The sequence below is a fragment of the Cucurbita moschata genome, unplaced genomic scaffold (assembly GCF_002738365.1).
Source record: "Cucurbita moschata cultivar Rifu unplaced genomic scaffold, Cmos_1.0 Cmo_Scf00018, whole genome shotgun sequence".
NCBI lineage: Eukaryota > Viridiplantae > Streptophyta > Magnoliopsida > Cucurbitales > Cucurbitaceae > Cucurbita > Cucurbita moschata.
Window position 1 is genome coordinate 158530 of NW_019268534.1, and position 16620 is coordinate 175149.

General features: G+C 36.1%; 2 protein-coding genes across 6 annotated transcripts; both read left to right on the forward strand.

Moving 5' to 3' along the window:
- Positions 1–126: 126 nt before the first annotated feature.
- Positions 127–1677, forward strand: LOC111456497 (NAC domain-containing protein 83-like). Of its 2 annotated transcripts, XM_023098382.1 has the most exons (4): positions 127–655; positions 763–1049; positions 1176–1442; positions 1487–1677. In XM_023098382.1, exons 1-4 carry the CDS (start codon positions 475–477, stop codon positions 1508–1510), a joined length of 759 nt encoding a protein of 252 aa, XP_022954150.1. In that variant the 5' UTR covers positions 127–474; the 3' UTR covers positions 1511–1677. The 2 variants fall into 2 exon arrangements, with proteins under 2 accessions (XP_022954150.1, XP_022954149.1); XM_023098381.1 differs by having other exon boundaries at positions 128–655; positions 1176–1677.
- A 7421-nt stretch (positions 1678–9098) lies between these two features.
- LOC111456186 (pyruvate dehydrogenase E1 component subunit beta-1, mitochondrial) lies at positions 9099–15098 on the forward strand. 4 transcript variants are annotated; one of them, XM_023097978.1, is made up of 16 exons: positions 9099–9249; positions 9614–9686; positions 9792–9866; positions 10324–10404; positions 10488–10514; positions 10623–10685; positions 10828–10914; positions 11806–11931; positions 12316–12449; positions 12520–12592; positions 12688–12753; positions 13289–13327; positions 13422–13546; positions 13652–13766; positions 14448–14556; positions 14847–15098. In XM_023097978.1, exons 2-15 carry the CDS (start codon positions 9636–9638, stop codon positions 14514–14516), a joined length of 1131 nt encoding a protein of 376 aa, XP_022953746.1. In that variant the 5' UTR covers positions 9099–9249; positions 9614–9635; the 3' UTR covers positions 14517–14556; positions 14847–15098. The 4 variants fall into 4 exon arrangements, with proteins under 4 accessions (XP_022953746.1, XP_022953747.1, XP_022953745.1 ...); XM_023097979.1 differs by having other exon boundaries at positions 14853–15098; XM_023097977.1 differs by lacking the exon at positions 14847–15098 and having other exon boundaries at positions 14448–14799.
- Positions 15099–16620: the final 1522 nt, after the last annotated feature.

Consider the following 16620-nt stretch of genomic DNA (forward strand, 5'->3'; position numbering starts at 1 on the left):
AAAAAAAAAAAAAAAAGAAACAAGAAGAAAAATGAGAAGATACCATTCCAGGTAAAGAAAAGAAATTAAGAATATCTTAAAAAAGAAATATATATATTTAATATATTGAGTCTTGTTTACGCCAAACATGTCGTCCAATTCTATTCCTTCTTGGGTTTGCTTTGGTTTGCTTTGGTTTCCTTTGTTGCTAGAGAACCCATTAGTATAAAGAACCTTCACTTTCCTCACAGACTCCCCACGCTCCTTCTTCTGCTTCTTCTGCTTCTTCTGCTTCTTCTTCTGCTTCTTCCTCTTCTTCCCTTTTCTTTTCTTTAATTTCCCTTTTGCTTTTTCCATTTTATGCCTCTTCTTTCTTCTCCTCCCCTTTTCCCATGATTCTGTTTCTCCAATTATAAGAACGCCCCCCTTCACCTGCACCACTTGTACCAATTTCGCCTTTCTTCCTCTTCCTCTTCCTCTTCCTCTTGGGCCCCCATGGAGAAGCTTAATTTTCTCAAAAATGGCGTCCTCCGATTGCCCCCTGGCTTCCGCTTCCACCCCACCGATCAAGAGCTTGTGCTTCAATACTTGAACCGGAAGGTTCATTCCTGCCCTTTGCCCGCTTCAATTATCCCTGACGTCGAAGTTTGCAAGGCCGATCCATGGGATTTGCCTGGTTTGTTTTCTTCTTTTTACAAATTGGAAGTGGGGATTTCGGGATTTCGGGATTTCGGGATTTCGGGATTTTGTAGTGATGGATGGGAAATTGATTCTGTGTTGCAGGGAATATGGAGCAAGAGAGGTACTTCTTCAGCACCAGAGAAGCCAAGTATCCTAATGGGAACAGATCAAACAGAGCGACGGCCTCGGGTTATTGGAAGGCCACCGGAATTGACAAGCAAATTCTTACTTCCAACGGAAATCAAGTGGTGGGGATGAAGAAAACTCTGGTTTTCTATCGAGGGAAGCCCCCCCATGGCTCTCGAACTGATTGGATTATGCACGAGTACCGCCTCGCTTCCCCGCCAACTGTTTGTTTTAATGCCTCACAGGAAAAAACCCCCTTTCAGGTGACTTTAACCTTCTCGGTATTTTTATTTTGTTTTGTCTCCATGGAAATGTTGCCCTTTTTCTTTATATTCTAAGGATTTTGGACATGGAGGTGGTGGTAACGATAGTTCAAATTGTGTGTGCAGAGGTCTGGCGTGGGTCCAATGGAGAACTGGGTTCTATGTCGCATATTTCTGAAGAAAAGAAATGGGCATCAAAGCGAAGAGGAGAAAAACAGAAAGGCAAGATTGGGGAAGCCTGTGTTCTATGACTTCATGAGGAAGGAGAGGGGGGAGACAGACTTGAATTTGGCTCCCTCTTCCTCGTCTTCAGGGTCCAGTGGGATCACTGAGATTTCAAACAAGGAATTGGATGATCATGAAGAAAGCAGCAGCAGCAGCAGCAGCAGCAGCTGCAACAGCTTCCCCTACTTCAGAAGAAAAGCTTAAGATCCTTTAGGTGTAGCAGTAAATTTGTGTGATTTCCCATGTCGGAATAACCATGAAAGGAAGAAGAATCCCGCAGTCGTTGGTGGTGTAGTTTTCAGTTTTCTGGTCTGTGTTTCTGTAGACATAATATATGAATCAGTATATGATTATAAGCCAAGAGAGATGAATGAACTGGATCGGCGTTTAACTTGCTCTGTTACTACTGACCCAGACAAACAAAAACCGAACACTATCTAGCTCACGTTCCAATCCATTCATTGGGTTATCAAATAATGTTGCTACGTTTTGCATATTAACTTCAACTCTCCATTGCAGCGCAAGCCATGCAGCTACAAAGCCGACAAAAAAAAGAAAAAAAAAAGAAGATGGGAGGAAAGTGGAAAGGGTTAGGGGAAAAGGAGGAGAGAAAGAGGGAAGAGTTGCAAATATTTTAAGAAGAAGAAGAAGAAGAAGAAGAAGAAGAAGAAGAACGCGATCTGATCCTTTTTGTTTGAAGGAAACCAAAAGAAAAGGAATTGACTCTGAGAATTAAAATAAATAAATAAATAAATAAATAAATAATCAGAGAATAGAACCCAATTCTAAGCTGAGTATATATGCTGATTTTTAAAATCTTCAAAGCATTTTGTTTCTTCGAGTTCGAATCCTTTTATAATCTCTAATTATAAAACAGATTAAAAACCAATAATAATAATGATAAAGTCAACTTTGATTGTTCCAAACGTCAGAGCAATGTTCCCCATGCCTTCCCTGTTCATTTAACGATTTTCTGAAAATAACCCTTCATTTTCTTTCATTTTAGATTCTTTTCTTCCTCCCCCACCCATTTCCTTGAGTCCCACAAAATTATAAACCTTAATTGACTCCCAACTACTCCCTACATCCATTTAAATACAGTATGAAGCATAATTAAGTGGGAATGAATTAATTAATCGTACGTTGATCTTCGGGTGATGAAACCTCGACACGTGTCGAGCATGCAACGCCTCGCCGGCCTGCGCTCGACTCACCCACCGTCGCCGTGCGCATTAGTTTTATAAAAACAAAACTGATGAAAGGTTTTTTAATTTTCTTTATTTTCCCTTAAACTATGTGACAGTGTGTATAATAAGGGGTGGGTACACATTGTACGCAAAGATCGTGATATCATATGCCGTGGAGGTTAGAAACGTGGCCCACACACCAATGAAGGGCCGCCAGATGGACACCAAGAACCCAAAGGGCGGCCTATTTAACGCTTAAAATAAAGGATTCCTTGAGAGTCGGGTTAATTCCGCTTGCAAAAATTTTTTAAAAATAAAAATAAAAACGAATTCTTTGGAGACCGAAAACAAATGGCTAATAAAAATCTACGATCAAGTGGTTGAAGGGGGAAAACAAAAAATTGACCAAAACAAAAAGGAATGGTTAATGCTTGTCAATTTTGTGTTGCCTTATTTTTGCCCAATTTCAGTGCTTTTAATCAACTTTTAGTTAATTTTAATTCCCTTTTATTTCTTCTTAAATCAGTAATGAAGCAAGTCAATTCATCATACTCTCCAAATCTATCCTTATCAATCCTTTGCTTAACCTCTCTGGGGAACTACTTCGTTCATGGGTTGGGTTTGAGTTTGTGTGGTCTTCGATTGTGAATTTAAATCTATATTTAATATGTAAACTTATCTCATCTCTTTCCGTGCTATGAGTTTGCTATATAAGTTTACGAGTTTGCTATATAAGTTTACGAGTTCGGTAAGCTTCTTCCTAATTATACACGTACTTTTACAAATCACAAACCCACAACTTGCAAAACATAAACCAACACATCCAATAATTTCAAGCTACACAAAATTAAATACTTTGAGTTCATACACAACCGCTTCAAAGAAAACCTACACCATATAATTTTATGTTACATCAAAAGATATCAAAGAATCCAATCTAGTAAAAATCTATGGGTTTGATTTCATTTATATATTAATTGGACATTAACACATCCAATAAAAATGAGTTAAAAAGGGGAAGGAATGATTCATAGAAATCATTCTAAACAAGAAAGGGTTTTTAATTTCTTTTAAAAAAGAGGCATAGTCAATATAAATAGGCAGTATTTAAATAAATAAAGAAAATGGTGGCCTTGGAATTTCTTGTGATGGAAGGTTAGAATCTGCAAAGGCTGTTGAAGTTCATCACGTCACCTTTATGTGAACCAATTTCATTGTCAGAAGACAAAAAAAATAAAAAATAAAAAATAAAAAAAAATAAAAAGGAAGAAAGAGATGAGGAATTGGATTGGATTGTGGATTGCTGACTTCGGGTTTCTCATTTGTCAATCACGTGGACAGCACGTCATGGTAGACCACAAAACTTACAGCTATAACTTTTAATTTTTTTAATTTTCTTATGTAGGCCAACCTGATAAGATCAATAACATTTAAAGAAAACTCCCACCAATCCTAGAAACATATGAAAAGGCAACAACAAAGGGGGTGGTCTCCATCAAGCAAGGCCAATTTACAAATTTTGAACACAACTAAATTACCCATCGCAGAAGGAATTGTGATGAATTATGCAAGTTGACCAGTTCTTCACCCAACCACTCTTATAAGCTGTTTGATTTGGACGAACATTAAATAAGAGAGGTTGCTTTGCATCCCTGCAACAAAGACATCTATCTATCTTTCTTTTTATACCTATTCTTATCTTTCTTTTTATACCTATTCTCACCAAAATCAAAGCTAAAAATCATCTTAATCCCATCCATCATCCCACAAAGTTCTGGTTGGTGGGGTCCACTAACTGTAAGCAAGTGAGGAACAATCAGCCTCCCCTTTCACATCAATACATCAACGTTTAATCAACCTACTCATACTCTTCTCCAGTTCAATGGTTAGTAAATGCCTGACATTCTGAGACACGCATTTCCAACTTTTAATGGAAACACTTCGCCACGAATGCAATACTCAAATTAAATGAAAACTGGGCAGAAAGGTAGTACCTGTAATTGGCCACATTTCATGCCCAGCGGTTATAATCAAAACACTCCTGCAAAACAAACCATCTTCAAGACTCTTGGGGAGTTTAGATGCTTCAGCCTGATATACAAGTAGATGAGGAAAGATATCTCCAATCTCCATGATGGAGGGCAACCCTATCTACCATTTAGATGCGGAGTACCACTTGCCGTATAATACAAGTTAAGCTTTCATGTACCGAACTGTACAAACAAGTTTATCCTGAAATTTCTTTTAGCTGCATTTACCTCAGCAACAGGTAAAGTATCATCATATTGAGGTCTGAATTCAAACAGAATAACCATCAAGGAAAAAGTCCCTAAACAACTTCGAAACAAATTAGAACTGTATGCAAAGTCCATATCGGTCCAGTAGATACAGTAACTAGAGCTGTTTTCTCCTAACCTATTTACCTCAATAAGAATTTGCATTATCATATTCATATTTTCTGCCAATCAAACATAAAGGAGTACGTATTTCAATACAAGTTCACATAATTCAATCGTCCATCAACCCACCTAGAAGGCTCATTCTACTCCATCATACAAAACCCATCTCATGTTTTTAAAGGTTGTGACTAGTTAGAAATATACTATACGAACACTAGAAAGGATGGACATTTTTCTTGAAGGCTGGTCTTTCTTTTCCAATTCAGATATTTTCAGCCCGAAACTTCCATTTTCAATGGTGAGTTTGCTCAGAAAGCTAAATATCAAATATTTTTACTGAAAGACGAGTCATTCATGAGGCAGCCAGGACCATGAAAAACTAATCGCATTAAATCAAATGACAAAAACAAACAAAAATGGTGAGAAACTCCAGGCAATAATTCCACGCTAGTGTGTTATCTTCGCTTACATGCGAGGATTACAACTTTTGAGATCACTCGTATCTACTTAATGTTTACTCTTCCTTGCTAAAAGGTCCAGATAAGGGGAAAAAGATTGGCACTGCAATGCCGAAGTTGCCAAACTCTTTTGGATCCTACAGAGTTCTTACTCATTTTTTCTAACTTGGCTAATTTTATCTCCTGAAGATTTAGGCGGAGGTGGCTCAGAACATGCCTTCAGAACAGCCTCATTCTGGAAAGAAGGAAAGATACGAATTTAGTTACATCAAAAAATTTAAACGATGAATCTAGAATTGGTAGTGTTCCATTTTATAAAATAACAATATATAAAACAAGAACAAGAGCAGAACAGAAATTCGAAATAGAATTCCATGGTAACGACCAAAAGGCCAAGCATGTACATCTCCAATGTAAAAATACAGAGGTGTAAAAAAATAGAAAATTTGGCTTGGTTCGAGAATGAACCACCTTCAGATGGATGCATTTGCGAACCATAATTTATACAAGTCATCTAAAAATAAAATTGTATTCGCTCCTGAACAATAAACAGTCAAAAGCCGCAATTTTCACCATACATAAGACTAAACAAATACCTCCACAATATTGTTAGAAAGAGAAAATCCACTCATGAAGAGTAATCAAGACTTAACATAATGTCCTTTTTAGCATATAAATTTGACAATCACAACAAGATAATTCGATTAAGTCAGAAGTAATTACTTGAACCTTTTAGTCACTTTGCCAGGACTTATAGAATAGTACAGATTATCCTTTCTGATACAATTCTAACAGCTAAATAGTGAATATCTATGCTGACCCTCAAAATTTTTATTTCACCAAATAGACATTCCACTTTAAGCCGACCAACTATAAACTTAAGGAGGCAAGAGATAAGGCTAATGGGCCAAAAGTCTCTTACTATTCTTACATATGATTTCCTTAGGGATAGGGTTTGTATAAGCTTCCTTCAAGGACTTGTGAATGATATTATCAGGGGGAAGATATATATGTAGTACACCTTCGGATGTTTCTAAGACGTTTTTGAAGAACTCAACAATAAATCCATCAAGACCCAGAGCCTGTTGGAAACCAAGCCATAAATAGAAAGAAAATTTTCCTCCTTTGAAATCAGCATTTAGGGGTGAGCTTTGAGCAATGGAAGTTGGTTTCATTCCAAGTTTGAAGCTAGAAATCTGATCCCCTTTTTCATAATTCAGTCTATGAATGAAATAAGAAATTGTTTTTTCGTTTAAAGGTGCTTGATAAGGCTGCGCCATCCAGACTGAGGATTTCAAAGAAAAACTTTCTTCCTCTTGCTGTCAATTATTATATGTTAGTTGGAAACTTCATCTCCTCCCTCCAATGTGAGAGATTTGCACAATCGAATCCAAAATGACCTTCTTCCATCAACAAGGTTTTGGAGTTTGAATTAAACGGTGCTTCTAAAGGCCTTTCAAGATGTGTCAAGAGGGGCAACATCTTCCCACTCATCAAGGGCTTTCAGATCAACAAGATTGTTGGCATTTTTGAGAAAATGTTGTCAAGAGTTTCCTAATTCCGTCTTTCCAGCAAAGACTTTATTTTTTAAGATTTGTTAATCAAGCCATGACCTGGCCAGCCTTTGAAGGGAGAAGCCGATTTTCATGATTCCATAAAAAGGCGATATGCTTAAGCCACATTACACAAAATTGAAAGATTTAAGGGCCCATTTTAATTAACACCAAATGAGAATCAGAAAATGATCTAAGGCAAACCTCTACAGTCATGGAGCCGAGAAATCTATGGAAGAAATGTAAGGCTACTGTTGCTTTCCTAAGTTTGATGGAAGTTTCTTTTTTAAAAACTTCAATGGCTTCATCCTCTCCAAAATCAATCTCCCTGCAACTCTGTTCAAGTGGTCCCTTTCCTTCTCATTAATTAATTAATTGATTATATTTTTTTTTTAATTTTTATATCCATGAGTATCCCAGCTATTGGCTCCTTGTGTGAATGCAAATTTTGTTTCGTACAATAGCAAAAGTCCATGGCTCGTTGTTGCTATATGTAGCTATAGATGTAAGCTTATGAAGGTCCATGTCCAATGGTCCTTGCCCCTTAGTTCCTCGACCAGAAAGGCTGTTTTACACATTCCTCGGTTGATTAAACTTGCTTTCTATGTGTCTACCTAATTTTGAGTTAGTCCATGGAGATTTTTATATAAGGTTCGCCTAAATTCTGCGACTTGAATGAAAGTAATCATCGATATGAACCAGAAAGGTAATATTTCATATTAAGACATTCTTCTTTTTCGGATAAGACATTCTTCACTAAAACATAAATAAGTGCATGAAAGGAAGACTCGAAGGGAAGAAAACACATTCTCCAACTCATTCTAGCCAAGAAGGTTACAAAATGGATCCCCATAGCATGAATCGAAATGAATCACAATTACAAACTCTTTAACTAAGAAACTCCATCTAGAAGCTAAAAGGTTATGGAGAATCTATTTTCTTCCAAGATAGGTAAAGAAGACTTTTTTTTTTTTTTACAAATGGTATTCTGATTCGGAACCATCCACCTGAAGGTTGTTCTACCAAACTATCTCTATTGGCAAAAAGTCTAAAAAAGTTCTAATTAGAGACAGGTGATTAGAAATCGTGAGGCCTAACATTTATAGTTTAGAAGAGCCCCTCTCACATTTGGTCTTCACTGTGAACTATTACGAATGTTTAACATGGTATCCAATGTTTTCAGCATTGCTTTCAGAAATGTCAGTCCAATGGGTATATAAAATCAAAGCGATGCTCCGACATTAAGGGGATTAATGATTCGATGTCATCGTCCAGTTATATCTAAACCCCTGAAGTTCTACTCCTAAAACCGACCCAGAGCAAGATATTGACGGACAATCGAGTATTGACAGAACTGTCCAGAGACCCTAATGGCAAACATAAACAGAGAAGTGATATTGAGATTGAAATTGAGAGCAAACCTGCCAAACACGAAGAAGCCTTTTTTTGGCGTTGGCCTTACGGGTTGTGGTGAGCTTAATTCTCTTCCAGACTAAACCTCCAGAATCGTGCTTCTTCACAATCTCCAATACCCGAGTCCCCCAAAATGCACCCGCCATCTTCCTTCCCCTCCCGCTTTCTCGATTCCGAGCGTGGCCCAGCTGTATGCCCAAATTCCCCCCAAAAGCTTCGGTTTTATGGCGCTCTCACTCAACCCCGCGAACCCAAACAGTAACGTTAATAGGTTAAATTACTCTCCTCAATTACTAAATCAAATTATACACTAAAAAGCTTTTGAATATTTGTATGAGATTAATTTCATAATTCATTAATCCATGAATTCATATTTCAATAAATAGATTAAGTTAATTGATCATAAATAAGAAATGTATAGTTTCAACCAATTTGATTATTAAAAATAAAAGATGGGTGCCAAATTATTTCAAGTAATTAATTATATTTAATAAATTACTAATTTACTAAACGTTTCAATAGATATTTACTTACAATAATTAATGTACTTTTTTATAAATGATAATTTATTGGATTTTTTTTAATCAATACATTATTTTGAATTTATTACAATAAAATAATTAATTAGGTTAATTCAATGCATTATTATAAAAATAAAAAATATATATATATTATAAGTTAATAAATTAACTTTAAAAAAAAATTATTAATCCATTATTTCTCTAATTTGTCCCCTACTCTCCGTTGCCTTGGCTCACAGAAAAAGTTTATTGTGGAGTTTAAACCCAAAATAAAATAAATAAAATAAAATAAAATTCCAAAAGTAAAATTGGGAAAAATTAGGAGAGATTGGTAAGGTGGTGGTGCGCTCGCCGTTTTCAAACCCCTACATTCCCCTAATTTCTCGCCTCATCGGATCTAAACCTTTGCAGCGATCCAAATCCATATACGCCGGCCGAGCTAAGGTTCATATTATTCGTCTTCTTTGTTTATCCATGAATCTGATTCTCTTTCAGCTGCCGCTTTTTTTCCATTGTTGAAGCTTTGCAACCTGTTCAATTGATTCTTCAATTCAGGTTTTGAAATTCTGCTACAGTTGTTGTTTTTGCATATGCATCTGGTGTATCAGATATTGTTGTTTTTGTTGATATTGATGTTGATGTCGTTTGTTTTCCTTTTCCTATTCCCCTTATCTTGCTGAAGTTGAAAGTGAAACTGGTTGGAAATTGCATGTCGGTGAATTGATGTCTGTGAGATACTTTGATGTTTGAAATGGAACTGTGATTTGGATCGTTTGAAATGTATAAGCTTTTGTTTTTCGTTTCGTAGAGCTGTCTTTCGCGCGAGAAAAATGTGGGGAATCGTTCGGAAAAAAGTTGGAGCTGGAGCCTCCTGTATTCTGGTTCTGTTCCATGCACTTGAATGAAATTTCTCTTTGCATTGGATAGAAGATTTTTTTCCAGTGATTTTTATGCTTTCTGTGTGCGCGTTTTTTTTTTCTTTCCAGACTTCCGGCCAGGCTTTGCAGAGGCTTCGCCCTGCCGCCTCAGCATCGAGATACTATTCATCTGCCGCAAAAGAGGTAGTATACTGTCTCGTGTCCTTCGATACTTTATCTATTCTTATTCAGCCTCAGCTGGTGTTTTTCGTAGTTCCAATACATCACGTCTTTCTTGCTTTAGGGTTCGGGTTGTTAGGGACCATTCTTCGATATTGTATGCTGAAACGTTTTAAGAGCACAGTAATTTGGTTTCTTCTCATCAATACTGGTTAAGGTTCCTTTTATTTTTTTGTTTTGAAAATAATGTTCAGGACTATATTTTTTCCTCTCTCACTTTTGAGCGAGTTATTTAGTCACCCATCTATTAGATATCTGTGCATGATTTAATGACTTTCCATTTACTCTCTCTCTTTCTCTCTCTTTGAGCTCATTCTGTAGTATTATAGTCGAGGAATGTCTGTCCATCATGCTGCTCAATTTTGTTGTTTAAAAACGAAAGGCTAACATTCTTTCGTAAACTTATTCCAAATATCCACAGATGACTGTGAGAGATGCTCTAAATTCTGCACTTGATGAAGAAATGTCTGCTGATCCTAAAGTTTTTCTGATGGGTGAAGAGGTGAGGGAGAATGAACATGAATCCATTTGTATATTATATTGACGTGTCTATCCTTATGGCTAATTTCAAACATTCTAACGCAGGTTGGAGAATATCAGGGTGCCTACAAGGTTAGACATGTTAAAGAGATGATATCTAATTCATGTGATATTTGAATATTGTATCCGTTTGTATTGTACATTTCAACAATCGTTGGCCTTTCTCTCCCCTTCAAGTAGATAACCAAAGGGCTTCTGGAGAAATATGGTCCTGAGAGGGTTCTTGATACCCCAATCACAGAGGTTGGTGCTTCATCCAGAAAATATTCTTTTTCCTTCAATTTTTATTGAGCTATTTTTAATTTTTCACTGTTATGGTAGCAAAATATATTAAAGGAAAATGATTGTTTTCTTTCTGACCTCAATGTTCTCTAAATTTATGCAGGCTGGGTTTACTGGTATTGGCGTTGGTGCTGCTTACCATGGTCTGAAGCCTGTTGTGGAGTTTATGACATTTAATTTCTCTATGCAGGTTATAACAATGAATTGCATATTCATCATTTTAATTGGAATTTGGTTATTCACCATGTACGAGTATCCCCTCGTGTGTTTTCTGCTTGTATTAGCTAACTCTAAAATCTTGGTTCTGAACTCTGTCTGCTTAACGAAAAACTGATGAATGTGTTTTGCTGTTGCCTGGTGACATGTTCTGGTTTCTTTCATTTGCTGGTTGGAGTAAATTTTGATTCCAAATCATCTGGGAGCAGTGGTGCCAACTGTTAACTTTATTTGGTATTTTTAGTTTTTAAATTGGATTAGTTACAGTATTTGTGTGTTTTAAATAGTTTGTAATGTTACATCCACCCATATGTTGAGGATTGACGATAGCAAAAAACCTATGGTAATATTGAACTGTTGTTGCACTTGTATTCCCCTTTGAGTTATAATATACACGTCAAATCCTCGTAAGGGCTTTGACCAAAATAATGAGGTGAAAGAAAGCTGCGAGGATTAAGTGTCTTACCTAGCATTTTTAGTGCAATAAAGTTATATGAATTCCAATATATATTAAAATGTATTTGTTTCCAGTTTTACCGTTTGGATTCTGTTTATAGCTTTATTTTCCACTTTTCTTCTCATCTGGAGTTTGTCTTTCTTCATGTTAGAGTTGTTTGCCAATTGAATTGTTGAACTGTCCTTTAAGCATTTATGTTGTTTTAATTCGTCCTGTTGTTCTGTTCTCCAACTTTTTGCCTTCACATTGCTTGGCTTTGTTCTGCAACTATCTTTTAGCTTTCTCAGGGCTCAAGTCTAAATGCTTATGTCCAATTTATTTTCCACCATATTGATTCTTTCTACTATTTTATACTCCCAGTCTCCTTTTTCAATCATTGTTTGTCTCAGCTCTTTCTCATTACTGTAGGCCATTGATCATATCATTAATTCTGCGGCAAAAACAAATTATATGTCAGCTGGACAAATTTCTGTGCCAATTGTCTTTAGAGGACCCAATGGTGCAGCTGCTGGAGTTGGTGCGCAGCACTCTCAGGTTGATTTTTTTTTCTTTCCTTTTTACCTTTTGCGTGTGCATGTGATTGTATATTAATGCCTAAAAAATTTGAGTTAACTTTAGGTCTTTCTTTCAAAAGATTTTGGTAATTATTCGCTAGGCCTTATGCATTTGGATTGGTTGGAGCTCTTTCTTGTTTTTTTTCAGGCTATTTTCAGTTTGGTTCCTCTTTGGGCTGCCATTTTCTAGGCTCGTCTTTTGTTAATCTGTTTTTCTGTTGTCCTTTGGTTGACCTTTTGGTATTCTTTCTTATTTTGTTCTCTATGAGTGTTTAATTTATCAATGAAAAAAACAATTTTCTACTCAACTTCGTATGGTGAATTGGGGAAATCCATGCAATGTGCTTCAAATTTGCCTGTGCAGTGTTATGCAGCATGGTATGGCGCCTGTCCTGGCTTGAAAGTCTTGGCCCCATATTCATCTGAAGATGCTCGTGGGCTTTTAAAAGCTGCTATAAGGGATCCAGACCCTGTGGTGTTTCTTGAAAATGAATTATTGTAAGTGGTGAAAGAATGCTTTTATACTTTCTAGGAAAATAATTATTAACGATATGCTCTGTTGCCTCAGATATGGTGAATCCTTCCCTGTTTCAGCGGAGGTCCTTGATTCCAGTTTCACTGCTCCCATAGGAAAAGCTAAGGTGATTCTGTTGTTGCTTTTGATATATTTCAGAAGATGGTTTCTGTTTTGGTATTCATCTTACGTTTTTAACTTTATACCATTCCTTTTTGATAGATTGAGAGAGAAGGGAAGGATGTGACCATTACTGCTTTTTCGAAGATGGTGGGATATGCACTTAAGGTTGGTATCCTTCAGTTATTTGGGTCTTGGGGTTTGGTTGTTTATTTAACTTGCCATGTCAAGGACTAATTTGACCTGTGAGGGGCAAGTTAAGTTCTTCAGTTGGTGAATATTATTTGAAGTACAACTTCTTGAATATGCATCTTTAGAATTGCTGATGAGAAGCGGTTCTTTTAGAGACATTTTGTTCATAAAAATGTAATATAGGAGGTTTATCTTACTCTTCAGGGCTTTTTTTCATGATTATGTTAGATTTCAAGGAAAGTCTGCTTGGGTTCCAAAAGATTCCTTACGCACTTTATGTAAACAGTGATAGTTCTGCATTATCTCAACCAATTGAGGTGGATCTGAAGATCGTACCTTAAGATGCTAGATTGTTTTTCTGGCAACTTTTAGGTTGGAATAATGGGAAATTATAAGAGATTTTCCTGGGTGTATGTGGTATTAAATTTTGATGCACATCTTCAGCGATGTTTAGAGTTTCTTAGATGTTGGAATCTCTGTCCACGACTAACTCTATTGCTTGAACTATCAGGCAGCTGAAGTACTTTCCAAAGAAGGAATTAGTGCTGAGGTAATTTTTTTCCAGATGTGTTCTTCTTTTAGATGTTTGTAGATTGATTTTGTTTTGTTGATCAAAAGTGTTATGGCCTATTTTGTTGGTATAGGTTATAAACCTGCGCTCTATTCGACCACTAGACAGAGCCACAATTAATGCTTCAGTTAGGAAGACCAACAGATTAGTAACAGTTGAAGAAGGGTTTCCTCAGCATGGCGTTGGAGCTGAGATCTGGTTTGTGATTTCCCCCCTCTTTTCACATTTATTCACCTTCTTGATTGACATTGTAGACGCCCTATTAACTTAAAGTGAATATATATTTTTTTTTTATGTTGGCAGCACATCTGTTGTCGAGGAAAGTTTTGGCTATCTTGATGCACCGGTGGAGAGGATTGCAGGGGCTGACATTCCCATGCCTTATGCAGCCAATCTCGAAAGGATGGCTGTCCCTCAGGTTCATTTTCCCCACCTTTTCTAAAAGCCTTTTATCCCCTGAAAAGTTTACTGTAATTTCAATAGAGTGAGAGAGAATAAAGAACTCGTCTAGTGAGATAGATATATGTCGCTGATCTAGCATCCTTCTTCAAAAGTTCATTTGACACAGTGCCAGAGATAAAGAAAAACTATTAGTCTTTTGCCAAGGTAACAAGACCCGTCTATTGTTTTTGGGAAATGAATTTCTGTCAGAGGCAGTGCCAGAAGTTTTGTTAAGAAGGGAGTAAAATGGAACTTTCTAATTTACACAATCTTTCAATTCTTCAAATTAGGGCCAACTTTTATTCTGTTTTTGTTTCGTTTTTAATATCCGTGAGTGGCTAGGATAGCTTGGGCACACTTTGCTTAATCTCACAGGACAATCGACTAACTCTAAATATTTGGGTGCCAAGGAAGCTCATAAAGTATTAAATCTTAGGTAGGTGACCACCTTGGATTAAACTCATTACCTCCAAGTCTTTTATTCAACCCATGACTCTTATTGACCACCAGACCTATCCAGCCAACTTAGATCTAAGATTTTTAAAAATCATAGTTTTTTTGAATGTAAGACTAACTAAAACTCCCCCCGTCTTTCTTGTTTGTTCCACTCCTGATAGTTGGTTTTCATTTTTTTTGCTTGATGCTAATAATTGTATAGATTGAGGACATCATTCGAGCAGCAAAAAGAGCATGCTACAGGGCTGTACCATTGGCGGCTTCCGGTTGATTTTACTCTTCCAATCTTGAAAAGAATTTCCTTCTTAGGGGTAAGATTTTATGACTTCTTTGTCCTTTTCCGTTCCTATTGTCTCAATCCAGGAGGAATTTCACTCTTCCCTTGTACAATAAAACCATTTGCTATTTAAAGTTCACTCGCCTTTTAGCCAAGACAATTACATCCATTCTTTTAACGGGCAAGTCCAATCTAAGTACAAGATACTTTTGTGGAGACAAATATCCATTTCTTGCCATATATGATATATTGGCGGTCCGGAATGATTTGGCTTTTAGTGAATAAATTTTGTTGGGACTTGTAAAATAATAATTGGCTTGGCAGATGCAGGAAATTGTACACTGTTTCTTGTTTCTGTGATGGTGTCTGATCTGGGGACGTAACCAAGTTGTTAAAATGACTTGGGAGAATGTTGTCAAAGACGGGAATTTCATTTTTGTCAAGTCTATTTGATAGTCACATGCTTCTTCTTCTGCTTTGCGCTACTGATCATTTGCTTGTCTTGTAAGTTTGAATCTTCCATCGGTCTTGGTTTTACATTATGTCCACACCAAATGGACCTACTGATTTTACATACATACGAATTTCATTTTCTCTTTAGTTCTCTTCCCCCACTCCACACCGATTTTCTCCTTCTCTCCTCTCGTCCATGGCTTGAAGCTGAAAGATAAAACAAGCTGTAGAAATAGACATCGTCGGACAGTGGTTTGGCATTCTAAACCCCCACTTTGCGCCTATTGCAGAGAGCAAGTTGTGGGTTGGGGCCGGTGTGTATCAACTTGTTACTCCAAACAACGCGAAGTTGAAGTGGGATTGGTAGAAAATTTCCGTGGATTTTAAGGTTTTAGAGATTCTCTTGCTCCAGATTCTTTCATGGCTAACTAGTGGCTGTGGGTTTTATCTTTTGGTAATATCACATAAGTTGGTTCAGGTCCTCTTCCATAAAATTAAGTCATGAAATTAAATGGTTTTCAATCTTCATTGTGGATTTTAATTTACGAAGAACAACCTCAGAAGAAAAGAAAAGAAAAGAGAATCATTGTATAAACCGAGAACTTCCAACACTTGGTCCATTTTGGTCCAATAAGAAACGAAGTCAAAGTTGTTGAACAAAGAAAAATCTGGTCTGCTCTGCTCTTTCCAACTTTGTGTGTCTGGTGGGTGTTCTTTCCGGTTCCTTAATTTTGAAGACCTATCGATTCTTTCACACTGCCCACTTTTGGCTGTCTCCATGATTTTTATTCACACCACGCAATTGTATATTGCCGAATGATCAAATGAAGTTGGCGTCTTAATATGAATTAAAACATTTTGAATTGCATTTTTCTTCTACTTGAAAACACTTAATTATTGACCATTTGTTTTATATAGTTCACATTATGTTTTCATCACATCTAATTCCATTTTCAATGCTAATTGTGTGATGAATTTAAACACTCATTAATTTTCCATTAATTAATAGCAACAGCTATTGACATTTATGATAGAGATTTTGTTGCTACCGTAGTAGGTCAAAAGTTCGACCCATTTAAACACAATTTAGCTATTTAAGATACATACTGTTGACTAATATATCAAATAATATTTTAAGTAATTGAAATTTCTTCTTATTATTATTTTAGAAATGATTTTTTAATATTTTTAGATACTTATTTATACCAACTTAGACTTAGATTTATGTGAAATAGTTTCTTAAATATAAATTATGCTATTAATAAATTTCTTTTTCAAAGTTGAATAATATTTAAATACATTAAGCTTAAAAATAGAAGATTCTTTTTATATTTAAAAAAAAATCGGTAAAAGTCAAACAATTTTGTGGCACGACTGTAATGATGGTTGTTGCCAGGCCGACAACGTGGTATGGAAGGTTTGACTGGCTGTTGACCTTCATTATTTTTTCTACCTGTTGACCCTTCAAATTTTGAATATTTAGAAAAAATATTATTATTTATCCTTTTTATTCGCCTTAATAAGTTGAATATTGTTTTATTCCTTTTGCAAGATTTTTTAACTTCTTATTATTAAAAAAAAAAAAAAAAATCCAATTTTCAACCCATAGTCTATTGTTTGTTTTCGAATAAAATAAATAAATTAT